This window comes from Parus major, chromosome 13 (genome assembly GCF_001522545.3).
Source record: "Parus major isolate Abel chromosome 13, Parus_major1.1, whole genome shotgun sequence".
Taxonomy (NCBI): Eukaryota; Metazoa; Chordata; class Aves; order Passeriformes; family Paridae; genus Parus; species Parus major.
The window spans coordinates 3,772,165-3,796,838 of NC_031782.1; the positions used below are offsets into that span (position 1 = coordinate 3,772,165).

Genomic DNA, 24,674 nt, shown 5'->3' on the forward strand with positions numbered 1-24,674 from the left:
GGCTGGTATCAAGCTCATTGTGCTGGGCAGTGAGGCAGTAGTTGGTATTAACTTTTTTCACATTAACAAATATTAATAAACAAATTAACAAATATTCTGTTTATTTGAAATCCAATGTCCAACTACACATAACAGTTGGAATTGAATATTAAACAACAGTAGCACTGTTCAATCAACTTTGGTCTCGCTGGTTCTCTCTGTAAAAGTTGGATCACGAGCTGTATTGGATTCACAACAAAAAATGAGAGCTGCTTTTTTGGGTTTTACAGAGCTTTGATCACCCACCCCCTAACAATCTATGTGAATTAGCTCCTCTTTAGTCTTGTTAACTTTATACCACACTGAATTGTGCATTGATTATGTACTTAGCCATGCAGCTGTGGTCATCTGGGTTAACAGCACCGAGAGTGGTGAGTGAGCTGTCCCACTTCATCTCTTCAAAGTGTCAGTTCATCATAGTGCCATCAGTCATTAGGTGGCTGCTTACTCACCCCTAATTTGACATGAGACTGGTATATCCAATTTTCTTTTCCTAAAACAGTAATGCATTTGTCCAGGGATTTTTCCTCTAAGCGGAGTCGTAAATAAGCGAGTCTTAATTGATTGAAAGTTCCATGTAGTGGCCAAATTTCCCGGGGCCCCCACCAGCTGTCCTAGTAATATATGGCCATTCCTCCTGGCACAAGGCCACTGTGTGCTCTTTAGATAATTGAGCTGTACCATAAATCTTTTCCCAATTTTGCAATACCTTGGCCAAGGGCATCCCCTTTTCTACACTGAGTTAATTCCCTGTTACCAGAAAGAATAAAGAAAAAGCAGTGAATAGGATTGTCAGGGAGAGGAGTGTAGATGCAGCTGGTTCCAATCTTAGTCTCAGATTTGGCCAACAGTTTGTATCTAAATGATTATTTCCCATTGCTATGAGAGTCTCAAACCCCGTTTTACATGTGGAATTGAATTCCCTTTCTTTGTGCACATTAGTGTCTGATCAGGCTGTGCAGCTGTGAGTGAGCTGCAGTAGGGGAGGGAAACAAACACACCCCGATACTGAGAAGGACTCAAACCCACTGCAGGACCTTCTCCAAAGCTGCCTAGGGAGTTTTAACACTCACCCTTGAATGCCTCCTCCTCCAGAGGTACCTGAACTCACCCAATTCCAGCACTTCAGTATTTGGAAACAAGAAATTGTGAAAGTGGTCTGAGATCCCATCTGGTTTCCTGCAGCACTTTCCAATTCCAATAAAAATTAGTTTAATAATGGAGTGGCACAGCAATAGGAACAGCTTGAGCTGGGTGCCTGCAGCCAGGGACCCAGAACACAGAAATCACTGAGCTGTTGTACCCTTACAGTTGTACCCATCCTGCATCCACTCTTCACGTGCTTTGCACACACCCCTTGGTTCTATGGTGGGTGGTCTGGGGTCTTCTTGTTCCCTGTTGGATTCTTTCTCTGTCTCCAGGTGGGTGTTGGCTGCTTTTATCTGGGTTGCAGCTTCTGCTGTGAACCAGAGTTCACACTGGTCTTGGGGCCTCCTTTTGTGTAACTGAGCAGAAGTTCAAGACAAGTTCAGCTTTCCTAGGTGGGAGCTTGCAGCTTGTGGCTGAAGACTCCAGCAATTTCAGCTATTTATGCTAAGGAAAACTACTCACACAAAAGAATGCAGTTTAAAAGAATTCACTGAACTAATTTACCGCAGTCCTGCTGCTGCTGACAAGAAAGCTGGATGCTGGTTTTATTTTATATGTAGTAGCACAAATCTCTTAAAAGAATCACGTTTATTTACCCATTTCCAGCATAAAGCAGCTTGGGAGAATAATTGATGCAGTTATGCAGAATAGAAGTGATGTGATTAAACACACTGTTAATGCTAAAACTGGAATTCACATCATTATCTTATTTCATGTTTTGCAGTTTTAATTGTGATTGTATCCCAAGTGTGTTGAGCCTCACAGAGCTTAAAATGAGAAGGGCTGGGAGCAAGAGACCGAATTGTTTCTTATGGATAAACTTAAAATACACTTAATTTTAAGGTTGTCTGTAGACATTAGAAACCTATGAGAGTGTGTTTAATGTTGACAGTGGAGATTAATCAGCCAAAGTAAATGTCAGCAATATGAGTCAGTTAGGTCAGATAACCACTGTACCTTATGTCAGTCAATTAGAAAACGTATTTTTAGTAATGGAAGACCTTTTTGTACTTCAGTAACAAAAAAATGATCATGTGTGAAAAATGATCACCTTTGGCACAATTTAGTCATGGCTGTCCATGGGTACCTGAGGTTGTGAATGCATCTACAGAATGAACAACAAGCAGTTTGATCTGGGCTTTATTCTTAAATCCTAATTTTCCAAAGTAATGTAGTTTTGGTTATTTAATTAACTAGTAAATAATGATTTTAGCATTCTTGTTTTCTTACACTGCTGCAGTAAAGTGAACAATTCTCAAATGTAAAAGCTGGAGATTAATACAGCTTTAATTGATCAAAATTGAGTGCAGGCACTTGCTTTTTTCAGCATCTTGTATGGCACTGCAGCTGTTCGAGGCATCTTCTGATTGGTGTCTGTGCCAAAAGATCCTTGTGTTTGTACTGGTAATAGGAGAATCATTGCTTTCACTTTCCTCATTCAGACATCAGCTACAAATACTGTTTAAAAAATTTAGGAGAGCTTAAAACATTGCTTCTTCAAACTGGTGGGCCTCAAACTCAGTGGTAATTGAGTTGCTTAGAGAATTCAGGTAAATGCAGACCTCTGTGCAGATGTCTGAATCAGAGAACAGCAAGAAATGTGGCTCAAAGAAATTTGGGTCATCTCCAAGCACATTCTGGTGTTGAAGAAGCAACTGTAAGTGCAGCTTTGTTCGTGTCTCTTAGCTAAGTTGCCTAAGGTCATCTTGCTGCATTTGGTGTCCTGGCTGATTTTTATAACCTGTTTCCTAACAAATATAGGAGAAACTTGATGTCTTCACTGCTTTCCTTCCAGCAGCTTAGAAATAGCCAGTTTCCACCCAAAATTTGAGGATAGACAAAAGGCCATCTCCCATCATCTTGCAAGTGCTGTTATTTTTTTTTTCTCTTCTGTAACTGATAGATTATCTTGTTTGTGTTGCTGATGCTTTCAGAAAGCTTTCTGCTGGTCCATATGATGTAAATAAAGTTTAAAAAACCCTTTGCCTGAAGGATTACAACCATATGGATTTTGGAAGGTGGAAAAAAAGCACTTTAGCTTAGCTATACTTGGAGAACACAGGGAAGATTTCTGTCTAGAATTGTCATTTTAGGTGCCTTTTCAGTCCTCATGTGTTTTTTAATTGTAGGTTGCAGTCTAAAGAACTCATTTCAACATACCTCACATATACTATGGCACTTGAAAAGCTGCTCTGAGTAGGCAGCGTTGTCAGCTATGAAGAACAGGCTTTGAAGTGTTTGTTTTAGTACTTTGAGATTTATATCTTGAATTCCAGAGATTTTTTTTGCAAGTGAAAATGTGAATACCTTTGCTTAGAGTAGCAAGCTAATCCTAGGAGCTGGGTATATTCCCACATTTCTGGAGAGAAGTGAATGGTCCCAGTAGCACTAAGTTGCATCTATTTCTGCACTGAAATAAGAAGAGCAATTCTTGTACTGGCCGTGGTTACCAGTCCTGTTTTGCTGTGCTTTGTTTGCATCTGTTCCCAGCCTCGCTGATAAAAATAAACACGGAATAACTGAATTGCCCCTGGAGCAAACAGACTCTGCGAGCTCCATGCAGGGTCAGACCAAGTGTGTCTGTCTGGCATTCCTGGGATGTGATGCAGGTAGATGTGAGTCCTGGACAGGATCAGCCAGAAACAAACACAAGATTTTTGCTGATGCCAGAGCTGGTGGAGCTGCAGCTGCCCTGGAGTGGAGCAGGAAGGGTCACGGGGCATGGCAGAAAGGGCTGGGGATGTGATGTGGAAGGTCAGGAGTATTACCTGCTGTCTGATGGCAGGGGATTAAGGAGCCACTGCAGAATTCCTGCTGTGCCTGGTCCAGGATCAGCTCCTGAAGGTGTGAAATGCCTGCTCTTAGTGTGAGGTCCATATTTGACTTCTGTTGATGAGTTAACCTACTCGAGGGCAGAGCCAATGGACGACCAGCAACAGCAGAAAATGACCCAGGGTCCTCAGGTTCTTACTTTGCACTTTGGTTGCCAAAGCCCACCCTCCCAGCCCACCTTTTCTGAGGGGAATGACAGATTTTTCAGGCTCTCTTACTGTGTCTGTCAATAGTGTTTTATCTGTTTGTGGGTATCTTGTAGGACAGAACTAAACTTAAAAATCTTGTTGGACGAAGGAGTGATGTAGCAACTCTGTTCTGACTCTGTTCCATGACTGTTGTTTTTCCTTCATACTTATTTTTTAATTGAATGCAAAGAACTTCTTAAGTGCAAAATACTATAAGCACTGAATCGGAAGCTCTCTTTGTCAAGCTCTGAAAATTTTTTTCACACATTGCTGGTGGGAAAAGAAATTATTGTTAGGAAGAAAAACACTTAATAAGGATACTTAAAGATGGAATGGTGCTTAAGAGGCTTTGTCAATAAGCAGTTTTGAGGCCACGCTCTGAAGAACAGCTTAGATGTCCCAAAGGATTTTTACAGCTCTGCCAGTGGGTCTAATTACAGATAATTCTGCTCTCGCTTAAGTCATGCCTCAGTTGCATCCTTCCATCAGCATGGCTGCTGGAACACTAGTGTTACTATTGCTTTTTGCAATTTAGTTAATTGGCTGTGACATACACTGGAGTTACATATATGCAGAATGAATAAATTGCTTCTTGTCTGAATCGGATCATAATAGTTTGTGGATTTGTGTTTTTTAGGGATTATGTGAGGAGTGAATTGGAATCAGGCTATGAAGGACCAATGTACTTGGAGCCTCTCTCTATGAACCGTTTCATGACTGCTTTAGTAGGTAAGTGCTTTAAATAGTTGAGAGAGCTCTAATTCTCTTCATTAGAACCTGTGCATGCTTTACCTCTTGGTTTCAAATCTCTTTTATTACTTGTTGTGATTGTTGTTAATATGCAAGAGGCATGGGAGGATCCTGCCTGGCTTTTTCTACCAATACCCCATACTTGCAGCTCTGAAATATTTTCCAGGTCTGTTTGTTATGCTCTGCCTGTGTTATTCTCAGACTATGCAGTCTGGTTCAAAACAACTGGAGCGTCTGTAATAACCTTTGTGTGGAAAGTACTCCAGAAATTTCAATTGTTACGTGCATTTGTAGTGTTTTTATCAACTCAGGTGTTGTACATATTAATTCTTTATTTGCTTTATAGCTAAACACTGTCATTCTTTTACAAAATCTGGTGAAATACATTGGTGGGTGTGAGCATGGGACTAGAGGCTACTGTTTTTTTTACAGATTCCTGAGGATATTTCTAATTAAAGAGTTAAGGAATAACAAGTCAAACACATTTAAATTGTTTGATTAATGGCAGAGATGACTTCCCTACCAAAAAATTCCAAATAAATCATGAAGAATTGGACTTCCCAGAGTGTTTCCTTACCCTTTGAACTTTGACTGGAAGAGAATAAATTCAGTGTTAAGGTTGCTACACCAAACCATATGCTCTCCTGAGAGGATATTGGAATACACACACACACACACACACACACAATGTGTATTTTAAAATGAAGCCTGAGGCAAGCTTGGAAGAAAAATCTTCCTTAATTCCTTTCACTAAGATCTATGGTTTTCATCAGATTATTGACAGATTTAGTCAGCCATACTGTTGGCAAAACTAAAACTCAGCTGCTTTCTGTTTATGTGCAGCTGCTACTGGCAGATAAAACTTTACAGTATGTTAGGTCTGACAGAATTTACCTATCTCCTGTTTGCCTCCATCCTTACTTTCAAATGTGGCATTTGTCTTTGATTTTAGTATTTTAATAGAAGTAACGCTGGTAATTTTCAAAGGAAAGTTTATTTAGATATCATTTCTTCTCCCTTCTATGTCTAGATATATTTTTCTGTCTCATCAAATGACACCAAAGTGCAGCTAAAATGTCTGTAATTAGTCCTGTGAATCTCTCCCAGGTGTAATGCAGGGTTCCATGGTAGTGCAGAATCCCTCAGAGAGCTTCACAAAGCATCAAGCAGGTCTGGGCAGGACAAGATCAGGAGGCATTGTGTCATTCAGTAACACTTAAAAACTAAACCCAGAGTCAAACCCAGCATGCTGCATCTTGGTTTTAATAGGGACTAAAAACAAGTGAGGAAAAGATAATGGTTTTATTCAATAGAGTTTTGGGTTGTAGTGAGTGTCAGACTAAAGTGTCCCCTTATTGTAATTATGTTTCAGAAATAGGGGCTTGTCACTGTACTAGCAAATGTATATTTAACATATTTAATATCCCTATTCTTAATTTTTCTTATTCTTTCAAAGCTAACTTGAAAATGTAGTTTTGGTCTCAATGACAAGCAGTCATCTTTGGGGAAGACTTGTGAAAGCAGTCCGTGAGGCTTGTCAGTGTTTTGTATAAATATGAAATGTTTTCTCAGAGTTGTTGTATACAAGGGTGTTTATTCAGTGGAGTCTCAGGAATGCACAGCACTGAGTGGTGTCATCTTCACAGCAAAATGAATGTACAGGTGCTTTGCTCCATTTTCTCACACATTCTGACAGGGTGTTGTGCTGCAGCACTGCTGACAGGCACCAAAGCAGGTGCATGAGGGAGTGGAATAATGGTGCTATTGATACAGCTCTGGTTCCTGAAGTTCCAGTCAGAATTAAGGGAATGATGTACAGTATCAGTTGGCTTGCAGACATATCCTTTGTTAATGCTTTTATTCGTTAATACTTTCTGAAAGGGATCTCACAGTCATTTTTTCCCCTGCATTTAACTCAGCCTGATGACTGTTGTGCAGGGATAATAAAGTGTTCCTAAGTGCAGGAAGGAAGAAATAAATGTCTTTGGAGATTGCCCCTTGGATGAGTGAGCCACTTTGGGAACACATCAGCTGTGAACTTCCCAAAGCTGCTGCGTGGTTTTGGAAGTGCTACCATGAAGACTTGCTTATTCTTATGACATGGTAATGAGGTTTATTATTATTAGTTATTCAGTATTATTAGTTATTTTATTAACTTTAGGATACCTTGTTTTTCAGTAAGTCACTGATGTAGCCAGGGAGTTTGTTAATATCAGCTTTCTAAAACTGAATGAAATAAAGATGCTTTTCTACTCCAAGTGGCTTGTGCAGTGGCTGTGCCATGTCAGCTTTCTTGTTGAACATTTTCCATTAGCTTATGAGCTGAGAGGCTCTGGTTACCTGTCAGCAATGTTTAATGTATCTGTGGAAGCTTGGGGAAGGGAAAAGAAGGGGCAGGAAGCTCACACAATGGATTTCTTCCTTATTGCCTCATTCTCTAGCAGAGGACCCTTGTTGGTGTCTTCCAGGGGTCAATAGTTGTGTCTGTCAGTTTTCAGGCCACAGCATTTCAGTTTACAGGGTGCAACATTCACCTGGATTTGCTGGTTGTAGCAGATACCTAGAGTGTTAAAATCTGTGATTTGATGTGAGGTTACTTTCTCTGATCCTGCTGTGTGATGTTGATGACTGATGCTGTGCAGCCCCAGCTGCAGATAAAGTGTGATTTACTGCAGAGAGAGACTGGATGTCCTGAACTAAGGTGCTGCTACCCCCAGTTTGAAATGGGAAGTACCATCACTCCAAGCTCCTTTGGGGGCATTCATGCCTTTCCTGCAGAGGCTGAGAATTAACAAGGTGCTCACTTCAGGGAGGAGATTGGAGCCTCCAGAGAAAGTGCTCCATGTATTTCCTTTGAAGGTGTGTACAATTCTCCTTCCCATGACAAGTAACTTTTGATCAGTGTTTAAATTAAAAGGGTGGGAGGGCCAGAGTTGAGCAGGGATGAGCAGCACACTCCACACATGGCTGTTGGATGAAAACAGGATCTGCTGTTTACTCAGACTGAACTCAGAGGCTCTAATTTGTGATTGGAGAGCTCCAGAGTCATCCCAGAGCACACTGGATTGTTTAATGTGACTCTGTCGCAGTATTTGATTGCGGATGACGACACTTATTAAATTGGAAGAACACATTGGATGCTGGTGTTTGTGTCCCTTTGTGTGTGAAGCTGAGTTGCCTTAGTTACCGTGAGTTGCAGAAATCCTCGCAAGCTGCCTGCCAGGCTCCTGAATATGACAGCACAGCAGTGTGCTGGTGGTGTCTTAAATACGGTTGTAGCAACGTGTGTGTGGGCAGAGAACAACAAAGCAGAGGGGGACTGCTTCAGAGTTGGAGTCAGCTGAACGTCTAAAGAGATGAGTAGAGTAACTTTCTCTGAGGCTCAGAAGACCCAGTATGCTGATAAGAGTCTTGCTGAGAGCAAGGGTGCTTGTTCTGCAGAGACATCTGCTAATGCAGAAATACATCTATCAAATTGACAGTAGGAATTTAACTTGAAAGGGGACAGCGTGAAGGAGGGAGAACTTTCTATGTTTAAGTAGTAGAGATTAGAGATTGCTTTCAGCTCAGTTGCAGTTATTTTGAAAGCACAAGCCCTGCCCTAGGTAGGAAGCTTGGCAGAATGAAAGCAAAACCCTGGTACTGCTGTTTCTCCTCTTGCAGTTCCCTCCCCAGCCCATCCAGAAGGGCTTACAAGGTCAGTGAGCTTATGTGAGCACATGGAGTTTGTACTGACCTACAGATGCTACTCACCTTGGTCTGGTTCCTCTCCTTTCCTAAGGCCAGCTCCTGGTTTCAGAGAGAGTTAGGAAATGCAAACATTACGGAGGTGGTTCCAAACCAGGGCATTAACACTTGAATTTAGCACCATGTATTTGGATGTAAATTAACGTAGATGGTGAACAAGGGTCTGTTTTCAACTAAGGTGCCATAAATTTCTTCCTTACTGCAAAATGATGAGTGAGGATTTTTCTTATCCAGGCAATGTGCGTTTTGCCCCATTCAGCTTCCTCTGGGATCAAGGGTACAACTCCAGTGTCTCTGATGGAAGCAGCTATACTGGAGTGGTCTTAGTGCTTTAGAAATATCACCCTCTAAATCTGTGGGTGCGTGGGAGAGATGTGCTCATGCTTGTGTCCCCACCAGCTATTAAAGAGAATTTAGTTGTTAATTATCTGTCACTTGCAAGCTTCAGTGATCATTCTGAGCAACTGCCTCAGGGCATTTTGAAATTATTGAAGTCTCAGCTGCTGACCTGGCTGTTCTCCTGTTGCTGTTCTTGGTCAGTAATTCCTCTTGACAGTGTAAATATTGTTGCTCTAAAAGCCATTTGGGACCTCTGATTGCTTTTTTGTGTGGGTCAGGATGAAATAGTGTAGCTGGGCTTCAGAAAAGCTGCTGTGTGTACAGATAGCGATGGGATTTCAGCTGAGCTGGGGGTGGTGAGGAAAAAGAGAGCTGGCTTGTTGGGTTATCCTGTATGATTTATTCCTTGGGCTATATTAATCTGATTCTGCATGTGTTTTGGGTTTACAGCTCGCTGATCTGGGAAGTGAAAGCATTCACTGTGCACTCCTTGGAAAGGGTAACTTTAGTGACCCAGCAAAAGACAAGGAGAGGAGCCTGGTTTCGTAACAGAGATGCCCTAGTTAGAACCGTCACAATATGCTGGATGTTGATAACGGTGTTCTGGAAAGATAACGTATTAAAAATACGCTTTTTCCTGAAGGGGATAATCAGCTTGATTCTGAACTGCTGTGTCTCGTTTCCAGGGCAGCTGGTGGTGTGCACGCTCTGCTCCTGCGTCATGAAGACCAAGCAGATCTGGCTCTTCTCTGCGCACATGCTCCCTCTGCTGGCTCGGCTCTGCCTCGTCCCGCTCGAGACCATCGTCATCATCAACAAATTCGCCATGATTTTCACCGGCCTGGAAGTTCTCTACTTCCTGGCATCAAATCTTCTGGTGCCCTATAACCTGGCGAAGTCAGCGTACAGAGAGCTTGTCCAGGTAAGATGGTGGATGTAACCATTCTGTCCTCTGAGCCTTTCATGCAGGAAAGATGTAAAATATAAACCACTGTAGCTGTCTTCTATGCACCTTTGTTGTGTGCTAACTCATCCTCTCTTAGCCAAGTGAATAAGCTCCTATCCATAGCATCTTCTTTCCTTAATTTATGATAGCTTTGGATGGGTGAGCAGTTAAGACATAAGCCTGAATTATGCTGCTGGCTGGCTGAGTGTGGCCACTTTGCTTGAATGTTGCTTATTCCTTCCCAAATCCCGGCTAAAAGACAAGACTGTGTCAGACTGGAATTTATTTACAGCCTTATTAAGTGAGGAAGGTAATCCCTGGGCATTCACTGTAGTAGCTGTTCATTTCAAGAAACACTTTCCATATGAGAAGTGTTTGTAATTATTGAAGTGTTATATTGGGAGTGACACTGAAGCTGATTTTGACTCTAATAATCACTAACTTAGTGATTTGTAACTTGCACAGTGATTTGAAAAGTCTGTGGAATTTTCTTTAAAGCAGCAACATTGCTGAGACCTCAAACAAGAAGACTGATCTATCTGTCCATTTTCTTAATGCTTTGACATCTGATATATGTTTAGTTCAAAAAGCACTTTCTCAGTACAGAAACATCACATTTCCTGTTTTTTTTTGTATAAAATATGTCTATACATCCTTCTGTATATTTCAATATAAAGAGATTGATGCTTGCTTGTCATTTGACTGAGCCACTGTTTCATTTCTTGCCACTGCCTGGATATTTTTTTCAAACCAAGCCACTGGGTTTTTTTGCCTTGTGCTTGTCAGTCCAGAGGCAGCCTGGAAACTAACTTGTTAAGCTCTTTCAAAACCTTCTTTAAAGCTCTTGTTTGCTGTCATATCTGTCATACACAAACAAAAACTTGGCAGCAGAAGGTGTGTGCTGTGCCAAGGTCTCAGCCTGTCATGTTGATCATTGGTGTCTGGTAATTTATTTTATATGTAGTTGGTCTTTAGAGCAGGATTATCCTTCTGTGTTTGTACAGCACCTAACATTGGTCTGACCTCGTCCATGGAATCACAGATTTGTTTAGGTTGCAAAAGAACTCCAGGATCATCAAGTCCAACCACTCATGTCCCTTAGTGCCACTTCTATATATCTTTCAAATCTGTCCAGGGATGGTGACTCCACCACTGCATGAGCAGCTTCTTCCAATGTCTGACCACCCTCTCAGTGAAGAGACCACCTTTTCAGTGAAGAAATTTTTCCTGATAGCCAATCAAAGTCTCCCCCGGCTTGTCGATTTGCTGATTTAAAAATTAATTTGGGAGCTGACTGGCAAAGCTTCAATATCCTGTTTCCCAGTGGGAAATCGTGCTCTTTCTCCTGGCTTTTTATGCAGAGGACATAAAGTGTTTTTCCCTTGGGAATACAGAAAAAAATGGCAGAACATTTGTAATGTGGCCCTGGGTTTATAAGAATGTTGGATGCTGCTTTTCTAGATATATGTAATAGAATTGCAATTTCTAGATATATGTAATAGAATTTGTGAGTGGTTTTCACACTGTACTGGCAAAACCCAGGATTTTTGTTTTTAAGAACTTGCTGCTCTTTGCTTGTGTTCCTGGAATAACAGAAAAACCATTGACTCATGGTGTTTTCATGTAACTGGTTGCAACTCTTCTCTAAGTCGAGTCTAGCTGTGTATTCCAGAGTAGGATATTGCCATTCCAACTGGAATATTTTCCTGCTTGTATTTCCATTGTGGTAACTATGAGCAGTTGTTGGTTTTCAGTGCTCTCCTGGTGTTTGTAAGTTTACACACAAATCCAGCTATTTTAGGCTGGATTTGATTGTGGGTTTGATATCAGTGTCAAAACTTTGTGAATATTGGGATGTTAAACACCAGAAGTGTTTTGTGAGAGCCCTAACAGGTGAACCAGGGCAGCTTTTTGTGCTTGTGTGTATGTTAGGCTGTACCCAGTGGTATAATATAAAAGCAGGCCCAGAACCTTGGCTCTCTGTTGGCAGCAGAAGATGCCAGAAATGTCTCACAGTTATGAATCTGCATTATGAGTGTAGCATGAGCCTTTTCCAATGTGGTGGAGCTCTGTGCCAGGAGCTGCACTGCCTTGCTCCCAGGCCAGGGGAGTCTCCTGAGGGCAGGTATACTTCCATGACAAGTCTGTGAGCAAAGCAGGAGCTTGGCACTGTGTCCCTGCCAGCAGCATATTGCTTGTCCATCAGCCCAAGTGCTGCAGCAGGTCCCGTGAGTGTCGTATCCCTCATGCTCATCAGCTTTTTTAGCATTTCCAAAAATTTCCTTGCCACGATGGCTTCTGTGTCATTGTGGGAAGCAGGTGATGAGGAATTAGTAGTAAATCCAGCTATATGAAGTTCCAGCTTCTTGGAAATGATTGTAACTTACTGTCTTTGCAATGCAAGGGAAGTACTCAGAGCTTCAGAGTCTTCCAATATAAGTTTTAAGCATGAATTTCAAAACACTTGGTGGATTAGGTATGTGGTCCTTTTGAGATACTTAAATATAAAATTAGGTGGGGGGTGTTAAGTTTTTCTTTAAAAACAGGTCAGCAAAGTAGATTTACTACTTTCTTTTTTTTTTTTAATGGTATGAGTCATTTCAGTGTCTGGTGTGCGCAGTGACTTGGCAGTAGCTACAGGGAAAACAACATTGCTGTGACTTAAACTGGGCAAAGGGATCTGAGGGGCTGGCATGACCCAGAGCCACATGTCCTCACCCCTCTTGCTGTGAGTGGGCTGCAGGGAGCAGCTCCAAGCCAGGTGTTTGTAGGAAGGGACATTGAGCTGGTCTGAGGGTTTGCTGCTGGAGTCAGGAACTCCTGCCTCCTGCCAGACAGACTGGAAATCTGTCACTGCTGAACCTGAGCTCTGCCTTCATCAAACTGTACTTTGATGTATCTCCTCTCTTTCTTTGTAATGGCTGATGTCATGTGGGTTATCCTTGCCTTCCTTGTGACTATATTGTTTGCTTTCCTTTTGTTATCAAATCCCAAGTGCTGTGACTCAGTAACAAATTACCTTTTTGTGTATTCCCAGGTGGTGGAGGTGTATGGGCTCCTGGCACTGGGAATGTCTCTGTGGAACCAGCTGGTGGTCCCAGTGCTTTTCATGGTGTTCTGGCTCGTCTTATTTGCTCTTCAGATCTATTCCTATTTCAGTACACGGGACCAGCCTGCCTCCAGAGAGAGGCTCCTCTTCCTCTTCTTGACCAGGTAATTCAGGAGCCTGCAGAGAGTTGGTTTTTTGTTTGAAGTATCTTCTGAAATGAGTATCTGTGCTCTTTTAGAGATGAGATGTGGATGTTGGCTTTATTGCACTTGGGTACCCAACAAATATTTTTCCTTATTGCTGAGACCATGCATATAAACCCTGTTAAGTTTGTCCTGCAAATGCGTGGATCCCATTCAGAGCAGAAATTAATAGAACTGTGGGAGAGCTCCCAAAGAAGGCAAAATATTCCTTTGAGGAAGGAATAGCCATAATTAGAGCTTTGGTCCAGAAGTTGTTTCTAGTATATAAATTGGTTTTAAGTCTGAGATATTTCAGCTGAAGTTCAGTCCATCTGATATCTTATTCATGATTGTGTTGCTTTCTGAGCCTTGGATGCCTTGCTTCATCGTTCTGGTGTGGGACACATTCTTGAGTTCATCCAAGCAGCCAAAGCACCCAACTCCCAAAGCAACTTTTGAGCCCGGTGGTTAATGTGGCAGAGGTGTAAACATCAGAAAGTTACTGGATTTGTAAAAGGTTCCTAAAAACATAGAAGGTTTTATAGGCCATAAAGTTTTATAAAGTTTAAAGGTTGTAAGATAAAGGATAGAGGCCTGTGTTGGTGCTGTTACTGAAAGGCAGCATTTGAGGGATTCTCCTGGCTGGAAGTGATGTGCCTTTTTCAGCTGTTTGTACATACAGAGGGAGCAGGAATGCAGGGCAGAGAGGAGCTGGGGCTGCTGCAGAAGCTGGGTTAGGCAGATTAGGTACAGTGCCACAGTGGGGCAAAAGAGGAGTAATGGTTATCTCAACACAGCCAGCTAGCACAGGACAGAGGCTTTAGGGGTCATACATCATTAGTTCTTCTGATTAGTCTTCATCAGTACAGTTTTCCAATCAGACTTTCTAGTTTCTGGGCTTTTTCTTGCCTTGCTGTGTCTGTCTGTGGTGCCATCATGTAAGCTGTCAAAATTAATTATCATGAGGGAGAAATGGTGTCACCCTGCATTATGCAGAAGCACTGACTATGTTACCTGCTTGTTAACTAAACCACTGGGGTCTGAAATTTTTCTTCCTGTTCACTTCTTCTGCAATTTTAGTTTTGTTGTAATAGAGGAGAAGCAATCCTTTTCCTTGAAGTTGAGTTTATTCCTACACCAAATTGTTATACTTCTCTTATTTGTGGCAAAACAGGGACAAAACTGATTCATCCTAAAAATACAAACTCTAATGGTACCACTAACAGCCTCTGACCCCTAGGAGGGAGCTGAAGTTGTCAGGTCAGGTAATCACATAGTGCTGGCTGTTCAACAGAGTGGAAGAAAAGATGTGCTCTTCCATGAAAACAAGTGAATTCTGCATCTGTGCCCTTTAAGTGAATGGTTGCTTAAAACAGTGGGGCTGGGATTCAGGTGGGAGCAGTTGGGGTGTTCACAGCTGCTGTGTCTGACTCCATGAGGAGGTTGGAGTGGCTGTGCTGGATCAGCCCAGATCCCGATGGAGCCTGGGAGCCAGTTCCCAGCAAGGGCTGCAGATGAGTTCCTGGAAGGACACCCACCCATTATATGACAAACAGGATGTTTCCTAGGACTCATCCAATCCTGCATCCAACTCCTTCTTTCAGGCTGCATTAGCTGAATGTGCCTAAAAAGTAATGTAGTAACCCTGAAAAAACTCTTCCATCAGTTTGTGGTTTCTGCCCTTGAACCCATGTACGCTTGTGTCATTTGGGAGATCCTGAGGCAGGGTGCTTTCACAGCTCAGCCTTGCCTCTCTAATGAAAAATCCATTTTGATTGCTTGGATGCTTCCACATACTTTCATTCAGTGCCCCTCAGTTTGTATATTGGGGAGGGGAGTCATGGATAACAAAACTGAAAACTGAGCGTAGCCTAAGTCTGTTCTTCCCAGACTGGGAAGTTCTTGTTTCATATTTGCTGTTTAAAACTATTTTGTACCTTTCATTGTTCTTGTTCCTCTCAAAGTCTTTTCCATGGGTTTATAAGTGCTGAGATTTCTGAGAAGCCACAGAGAGTTCAGCTCTGTGGGACAATTTATAATGTGCTTGACACATAAACATAATAAAGCTCCCCAGGCATCTCTTGAGCTCATAAGCTCCTCTGGGACCCTTGCATAGTAGATCAAGTTTAAGACGAGCCCTAACATTATTGTGACAAAAAAGCAGAAAAAAACCCAGGATTCTTGATTACTGATAATTTATTTTGAAGCAAAGCTTAGAGTTCCTCAAATACCCTGCATAAATAACTGCTTTAAATACTGTTCCTCACTATCTTGATCAGCGGGAACATCTAAAAGCTTTTTCAGCCCCCCTTGGCTTGGTAAACAGGCAGAATTTGAAGGCTTACCCAGAAGTACTGTAAATAGTATATGTAAACACATCAACATTTTCTGCAGTGAATTGCTTTCAAAGGATATTTCAAGTTTAAATAGTCACTAAAAGAGACAAAGTAAAAGTCTCTTGGATGAGCTTTGTTTATTTTTGAAGCACGTGCTTCCTCAAAACTCTTTTGTCAGAGCACTGGACTACTTCACTCATCACTCAGTTAATTAGCAGGACATGGTTTTGACCATGGCAGTTTCTCTCTCAAGACTACCATTCTAAGGAATAAATGAAGATTTTTTTTTTTTTAAAATAATGTATATGTCAGTGTATTTCCTTGGATTATGCATATGAGTATTTCCAGATGTGTAACCCCTGGCTGACAGCTGGTTGTTTATCCTTACCTGGCATCGGCAGTGCTGTGTTTTCAAACCCAAAGCACATTCTGGGGCTTGGGCTGCCTCAAATATCACAGTGCCAGGGCCAGTAGAAGAGCAGAAAGTGGGTGATGCAGCTGTCAGGTGAAGTCTGGGGTCTCAATCTCTGGGACTTTGCTGTAGTAAAAGAGAGGAAGAAACCAGCTGAAGGAGACCCTTCTCTGCTGGCTTTTTCTGCTGCTTCAGGCTCAACCCTTCCAAAGACAGGCATTGCCCTACCTGACCCTGATGGGGACAGCCCCAGTCTCCCAACAAGACATATTAGTTTGGTGTTGGTGTGCATTATTATGGATAGGAGGAGAACATGTCTTAGTGAATCTGTCTGCTTTAGCTGGGTCTTTGCGGTGCTGGGTGAAATTGCAGTGAGTGACTTCAGAGGCTCTGGGCTGGCTGCTGGCTCCGAACCCCAGCGACAGCAGGACAGTGCCACCACGTGGCCCCGTGCCGAGGGGACTGCAGGGATGTCACAGCACAGCCCTGCCTCCAAGAGGGAGCTGAAATGAATTTACATCTTGGACAGAAGTAATAAAATCCATCTCATCTTTTTCGTTTATTGGAAGACTTAATGGAAGTGTAGAACTTTTAACATGTTCATTAAACCAGTCCAATTTTGCTTGGAAACCAACTTGCACAGTTAACAGGACAAGGGGAGAGCTCATGACATTACTTTTAACTGATCAACCTTTTCTTTTTGTTTCTTTTCCTCTCTCTTGTGGCAGTATTGCCGAATGCTGTAGCACTCCGTACTCACTGCTGGGGTTGGTCTTCACAGTCTCTTTTGTTGCTTTGGGAGTTCTGACTCTCTGCAAGTTTTACTTGCAGGGTTACCGAGCGTTCATGAATGATCCTGCTATGAACAGGTGAGTGCCTTGTGCCTAGGGTCTGAAAAGAAACAGATAAAAGGGGATTTATATAAAAATACCGGGGTGGCATTGCTGTTTTTTGACTCTTGACCTTTTGACAGGTTTTTCGTATTCCAGTCTGTGTGTACATTGAAAAGATTTGAAGTGAAAATACTTGTCACAGACTTCTTGGGAGATTGTTCATTTCTGCACAAATTCAGGGCTGTTACTTGGGATTTACAGTTGCTTTTATTTTCATGAGTCACTGAAAATTTTTCACATGCTTGCATAATATAAACACTTCATATTTTCATTTCCTCATCTCCCCTCTAATCATGTATGAAACATTACTAATCTGTGAGGTTTAAAACACAGCATTGTATGGATTGCTTGTAAATTGTTATGGGAAATAACCAAAATGCCTTTTCTCAGGCTTGTCTCAACTTGTCTAATATGAAATTGGGATCCTGACTCTGCCTTTCCTGTTCCTTCAGCCCATAACTCTATAGAGAGTTGAGACCATTTGTAAAAGAATGATTTACATTTTGGATTCCAAGATGTGGAAGCAAAAATGATATAAATTTGGGCTGCATAATATTAATCTATGTAAAACCATCTTTTGGTGAAGCATGTACTTTACTGCATCAGATAGTTGTGGTGATCCTCAGAGGCATTAATGTCACTCTGAGGTTCCAAGACAGAAAGTGGACAGCTGTATTTGGTTTAGGTACGTGGGGAATAAACTCAAAAATGGCAAAACTGGTAATTTGCCTAAACTGGGTCCTTAAAATGCTTTGTGGTGTCTGAGCTGGATGTAGCCCAAACACTGCTTGTCAGGAGCAAAATCTGCTGGTTCCTAAGCCCAGCACTTGAGCATTTCTGAAAACATCCCTCCCTGGTTAAAGCCTTCCAAGGACACCAGTGAAACCTAAAACCAGTGACATATGAAAGGTTGTGACAGATGCAGACAGTTTATTTCCTGGTGTTTCTAGATGTACTTTTGAAGCAGCATTGACACAGAGATGTGATTGTTTGTTTTTTTGACCGTGTTGATCTGCAGGGGGATGACTGAAGGAGTCACACTCCTGATCCTGGCCGTGCAGACGGGTTTGATTGAGCTCCAAGTTGTGCATCGGGCGTTCCTGCTCAGTATTATTCTTTTCATTGTGGTGGCATCCATCCTTCAATCCATGCTGGAAATTGCTGATCCCATTGTCTTGGCATTGGGAGCCTCAAGGGACAAGTAAGAGACTGGTTTCCTAAACTGAGAGTTACTCAATGCTCTTTTAGGAGGTGATAAACTAGTAATTGATGGCTTTTAGTACTTGTAAAGTTGCCTTGTTTTTTTCTGTATGCAGATTTCTTTTCTAGTTCAAGTTCTCTAGTTTTGTGGTTCCAGTTAAGCAAATCCAGGACTGTGCTGTCCCCACCCACACCCCATTGTGTGGATTTGCAGAATGATTTTTCTTAACCTCCTCTGCAGTTGGGTGGGTTTCCCTCCAAAGCAGTGATCTCACACAGCTATTGAGGGTGGGAAGCTTCTAGGAGTGACCATGTGTTAGATACTGTAAAACCTATTTTTTTTTGTGATCCCAAAATGATAAGATTTACTGGCACAAAATAAGAGGTGGAAGGTTTGTCTTGCTGTCTCACATGTTTGGATTGTATGGGAATGTTCAGTTTCAGTTGTGTTTTGAAGAGCTGTATGGGGGCTATGTGGTGTTCTCGTATGAATCTGGTTTTGTCTTTGTCAGTTGCGTTTGTCTTTTCCCTTTCTGTAACCTGTGAGTGAAGAAATGAACAGAGAAGGTTTGTTTATGTGCAGAGTTTGTTTAGCTTAGAGGTGTTCTGCATGCAACAAGTTAACTTCTAGGATAGAAACAGAGGGAAAGGGAGTAGAGCCAGGATAGGAGCATCTGCCCAGCTTCAACAATTAGACTGTGGGGATAGTGAGTTTTAACTCTTCTGCCAAATCTCTCAGGGAGTTCTAAATCAGCAAGAAATGGGATAAATTCCACTTCAGCTCTCCCTTCCTCCCTCACCCACAGACACAGAACTGCAGACCTCAAAGTCACTCTGATGTTTCTTCAGACTGTATTGGATTAATCAGCTTGTGCTGCTGTCCTGTTCCCCCAAATGCTTTTTTTCTGTACCTCATCTCCAGAGCTAAGTGAGGTTAAAATACAACCTGAGGAACAAGTAGAGGTAGTATAGTAAATTACTGGAGATATTCTGAAAGCCTTCACAAATGGGTGGGCTGTAAAAAGATTGATGGTGTGTTTAGGTTGGGGGAGGAGATTAGGAAGAAGTAGATGATAGGAGCAGAGTAAGAACTGGCAGAGATAAATGTTCAAGTCCTGCTACATTTCTTCTTTTGTGATCTCTGATTTGGGGAATATACTTCAAAAGGCAGCAGGGTTAAATCTGATGATGAAAGGAAGTAGCTTTGCCCCACACATAATAGCAAAATCATGAAGAAGGGTTACAAGAATTATTGAATTATTTAATTATTAAAGGTTACCTCTTGTTTGTTTAGAGAAGTGTCCAAACAGTTATACATTTAATAATTTATTTTAATGGACTTCCATCTGTAACATTCAGTACCTCAAGTACTTATTTTGCCCATAATTTTTGTCTTTCTATTGCAAGCAGCAAAGGTCAGTTGAGAGGGAACTTTGCACAGTTGTAGGCATGTGTGCAAGCTGGGAATGAGACTGTTCCCAAGTAAAATAAAAACTCCTTTCAACAAGATAAAGCCTTGAGCAAACATCTAATGTGCCTACATCCAGCAGCCATTCTATTCTTATTCTGACACTCAAATCTAACTTGAAAAATAAAAACCTATTGTGTTGTTTTGCAGGAGCCTGTGGAAGCACTTCCGAGCAGTCAGCCTCTGTCTGTTCCTACTCGTGTTCCCCGCGTACATGGCCTACATGATCTGTCAGTTTTTCCACATGGATTTCTGGCTGTTGATCATTATTTCCAGCAGTATTCTAACCTCTCTTCAGGTAAGAGCATCAGCCCTGTGAAGCCCTGCATTAACTGTGATCCTATTATTCTAAGGGAGAAAATACATGATGAGAAGAGAACAGGGATGAGAGAAGGGCAGAATTACAAGGGGTGATAAAAAAATCTCTTTCTATGTCCTGTATCTGAGGCTGAGGAGCTCCTGGGTGGGCTGAGAACAGAGGTGAGTGGAAGTCTGCCTCAAATTGTAAAGCCAAAAGGCTTTTGAGGGTGTGTAACTATTACAGTAAAAAGGATTTTTCCCAGAGTACTCATTTATGTGTCATTACTTAGCTATAATACTTTGAAAGCGGTTTGATGTTCAAAATACAGTAGTGTAAATAGAGGAAATGTTTTATAGTATAAGTATTGTTATTAGTTGGGTTTTTATTATTAAATTTTTTTAATTGCCCCTTAAAACGCTCAGTGCTCCTGTTTAATCAACTCAGCTATGTTCTGAACTTGGGAAGGTAAAGAAGGGGAAGTACTTGAGAACAAGCTTAAATGTTTTGCAAGAAAGAACAACTTTTATTTGTCCTGAAGTTCAGCAGCAATTTCACTGCTTTGGGGCTTGCCCTCTGTCCAGCTTGGAGGTGTAGTGTGGACAGAGCTCAATGGCCAGCACTGACTCAAGCTCCAGCTCAGAACTGCAAGCAGAACTCAAGGTCTTGCTGTGTGTTACAGGTGCTTGGGACACTCTTCATTTACGTTCTGTTCATGGTGGAGGAGTTCAGGAAGGAACCAGTGGAGAACATGGACGATGTGATCTATTACGTGAACGGCACATACCGGCTGCTGGAGTTCCTGGTGGCTCTGTGCGTGGTGGCCTACGGCGTCTCAGAAACCATCTTTGGGGAGTGGACTGTCATGGGCTCCGTCATCATCTTCATCCACTCCTACTACAACGTGTGGCTGCGGGCCCAGCTGGGCTGGAAGAGTTTCCTCCTGCGCAGAGACGCTGTGAATAAGATAAAATCTCTGCCCGTGGCCACAAAGGAGCAGCTGGAGCAGCACAATGACATCTGTGCCATCTGCTACCAGGTAGGAATGGAAGTGTCAAAGGATTGGCTTGAGTTGAAATACCCCCAGACTAAGTTCAGTCTTCAGCTGATAAAATAAGTGACTTGAATTATGTGTAATGAGTAATGCTGTGCTCAGTAAGTTACTGGAATCACCCAGTTTTCTGCTTTGTGCAGACTGAGTTGAGTGCTGTCACCAAGATAATTCTTAGGAATGAGGAGCTTGGATGTGCTTAAATTGCCTTTTTTTTTCCCCCTCCAGTTACACAGCAAACTCTTTCCTTAAGCTGCTTTGACACTTCTCATGTTTGGCTTGAGCTGGTCTCAGTAGTAGCAGCAAATGTGCCCTTTCTTCATTACTGGAGGATTTTGTTAGTGAAAGCCAACACGTTCTTGGTAGCTGATTTGTCACTATTCTGTAGGAGCAGCTCAGTTTCTACAGACACTGCTGCTTAGTGTGCAGTGTCAGTTTTGTAGCAAAAACCTAATTATCAAAAGGTTAAGGGTCTTGCTAACATAAGCCAGCAGATGTAAGGACCTTAGACATTAATGCTGAAAGTAATATCTTCATCACACTTCTATCTCCAAAGTCTCTTCCTCTTGAATAGGAATTGTAGTTATGTGTGACAATGAAAGAATCACCCTAACATTAGTAGTGTGCAGTTAAGAGTGGGATTGGATTGGCTCCAAACTTGATAGAAATTCTTTGAAGGAGTAAAACTGCCAGATTGAAGGACAGTGTTCAGAACACCAGACTAGAATTACGTGGGTCTCAGCTGGCAGAGTTCATGGTGTCACTTCATTTCTGCTGTTGTTACATGTTGTATCTGTCATTGTGCTGTTTTCACTTGCACAATTGTTTCTTGAGCGAGCAAAGCCTGTGATTCTTGTCCTGAAAAGGTCATGTTTAATAATATCTTACAAACAAAGGTTTTTTGCCTCATTTTTAGTACCTGTAATAAAGAAAGCAAGACCTGGCCTGTATTTGCACTGTGTGTGTATCAGAGAATCATTAAGGTCAGAAAAGACTCCAAGATCGAGTCCAGCCTGTGACACATCCCCACAGCACTGAGTGCCATGTCCAGGCCTTCCTTGGACACTTGCAGGGACAGTGACTCCACCACCTCCTTTACTATGCCTGATGACCTTTTCTGTGAAGAAATTCTTACTGATACCCAAAACAAACTTCCCCTGCTACAGCTTGAGGCCATTTCCTCTTGTCCTTGATCACTGAGAGAAAAGACTCAGCCCCACCTGGCTGCCCTCTCCTGTCAGGGAGTTGTGCAGAGCCAGAGGGTCCCCCCTGAGCCTCCTTTTCTCCAAACTGAGCCCCCCAGCTCCCTCAGCTGCTCCTCATGTGAAGCATTGTGGGTGTGGAGGAAGGAACATTCTCTTCCTTGTCTGTGGACTGCTTCTGTCTCTTCCACACCTGGTGAGCCCATTAGATGTGTGAGGTGAGAGGAATGGGATCACAAGTAATAATATATTTCCTTTTTTTGTTTTGTTTTGTTTTTTTGTGTCTTTCAGGATATGAAAACTGCTGTAATCACACCATGTAGCCATTTTTTTCATGCGGGTTGTCTTAAGAAATGGCTGTACGTGCAAGAAACCTGCCCTCTGTGCCACTGCCAACTGAAGAGCCCTTCACAGCTCCCGGGACTGGGACCAGAGCCAGTGCAGCAGCCAAATCCTAGTGCAGAGCAAAACACCAGGCCTGGAGACACAGCTGAGCCTGGTGCTGAATGTGACCACAGGCCAGGTGTGAAGGACAGCCCGAGCAGCGGCCACGATGGACACGGCAGCCCCGAGGCCTCTGCCCAGCCAGGGGTGTCTCCCAGCATGGACAGTGACACGAGCCCCTGTGAGGCCAGCCAGGGAGCAGCCTGTGCTGCAGGACTCACTGCAGCCCCAGAGGGGTGCCCTGCTCCACATCTGAGCGTTTGTGGCCAGCTCTGAGGCTACAGAGGATGACGCGGGAACAAACACATTTCAGAGATCCACGTTTGACTCAGAAGAAAACCAATCCTTCCACAGCTGTGAAAGAAGTGTAGCTATTAATGCTGGTCAAAATGTAATCTCCCATGCTGATTTTTATGGGCTGCTTGGTAGTGGTAACTCCAGTGAGATGTAGTAGAAATGACTCCAGAAGCTCTCTGAACTGTGGGCATAGGAAGGATGTCTGGGAATAAATAGTGCAAGAGTGTTTTCAAGATGTAGGTGAGGGGTGAGAGGAGCGAGAGGTCTGTGAGACGTTGTGGCCAGTGGGACAGGAGGCTGGCTTGCTTTTGGTCAGGGAGAGGAGTTGCACAGAGCCATGTCCCAGGTCCTGAGGGGCGTTCCGGGCCGCGAGTTGCCGGTCTCTGGCGGATGGGCAGCTTTGGTCGCTGACATTTTTTATGGCACGTAAGCAAAAATCAAAGATGTAACAGCAGTGATTGTACCAGGAGATGGAAGCACTCTCAATACGTCGTGTGTATGCTTTGGGTGTTCTTGGGGCAGTTGCATTTGAATTCATGTAATCTATAGTGACTCTTGACTTTTATGACAGAGTCATCAATATTTTGATGTATATGAAACCTTTGCTCATAATGGGCACAGTGTGGGCTGCATGAAGTAAACTAAAGCTCTCATGAACGCTTTGCCTCTGCGGGAGGAAAGTGGGATGAGCTTTAGGGCACGGATAGAGGCCTTGCAGGACTGTGCTGTGTAATGTTTAACCCTTGCAGCTGAATTAAAACAGTATTAAACTGGCGATATTTGCACTTTGGGAATGAGTACATTATTGTGTATGATCAGACTCCGCAAATGCCACTTTTAAAAGCTGTTAATAGGTTTGCACCTTTATTTCTTTAATGAGGACATGTCCATACTTAAATTTTTACATTCATCATGGCTTCAAGTAGAACAAGGGACTGGGGTGGGGAAATAGGTGGGAGTAGGGGGCAGGCAATTTTTTATGTGAATTTTGATATGAAGAGAAATTAGTCACTTATTTATACGATAGGCTTGACTCAAGTGTTTTTCAAAGTTGGTATTCCTAATGTGAAATGTGATACTATTTTATTTTTAGTAGTAAATTTGGATGTAGACTGACAGACATAGCTGAATGTCTTAATAAATTACATTTGAAGATTTTTACACCTGGTTATGTGATTCTTGCACTGAAATTCCACAAGTACATGTTGAGAGGCTCGAGAAACAGCCCTCTGTTCCCTCTGATGAGTGAAACTCCCTGTGTCTGTGTTCTCCCCCATTGCCATTTCAGTGCTCAGGGTCCTGGTGGTACTTCCTGCCCTCCCCTGCTCTTGCCACCAGATCTTGGCCAATGCAGAACTCATCCTGGAGGCTGTGCCTGCTGCTACTGAGCCCCAAACAAACCCCAAATCTCTCTCCTTCCCCTGACAGGATGGGAACATCAGTCACACCATCTTCTGATTCTGTATATCAATTTTATTTTCTTGTCTATTAATCAGAAATTGGGATTTCTCATGTGCTTTCAGTGATCATCCCAAAACTTTTATTAGCAGCTTGGTGTGTTTGGGGAGGGGAGGAAAAAAAATAAAATTTCTTGTACTCTTTTCTCCTGTCAATCCATGGTCTGGGTTCTGCTCTTGCATGCCTGCATTTCTGTGGAATTGAATCTTTCTCAAAAGGATGTTTTGTCCATGCCCAAGCTTTCCATCTACACGATTTAGTCTGTTTCCATTCTTGCCACACTTTATAAGTCTGTGGAGTCAGGAAATGGGGATTTTCTGGACAGGGCTGTTACAGGATGCTCCTTAGTATGGTGGGAAAAAGGCTTTCCCTCAATTCACAGAATGTGTTTGAA

The 24,674-nt window shown here is 42.5% G+C and overlaps 1 protein-coding gene across 2 annotated transcripts in view; it reads left to right on the forward strand.

The window, feature by feature from the left end:
- Nucleotides 1–23,983, forward strand: part of RNF145 (ring finger protein 145) — a 45,656-nt gene extending 21,673 nt beyond the window's left edge. For both annotated transcript variants that reach the window (XM_015641987.3, XM_033517665.1), the window contains 8 exons: nt 4,846–4,937; nt 9,731–9,966; nt 13,028–13,203; nt 16,698–16,838; nt 17,881–18,063; nt 19,681–19,828; nt 20,511–20,867; nt 22,373–23,983. In XM_015641987.3, the coding sequence (XP_015497473.1) occupies nt 4,846–4,937; nt 9,731–9,966; nt 13,028–13,203; nt 16,698–16,838; nt 17,881–18,063; nt 19,681–19,828; nt 20,511–20,867; nt 22,373–22,801 (1,762 nt within the window). In that variant the 3' untranslated portion in view covers nt 22,802–23,983. The remainder of the gene's footprint in view (nt 1–4,845; nt 4,938–9,730; nt 9,967–13,027; nt 13,204–16,697; nt 16,839–17,880; nt 18,064–19,680; nt 19,829–20,510; nt 20,868–22,372) is intronic.
- The last annotated feature ends 691 nt before the right edge of the window (nt 23,984–24,674 follow it).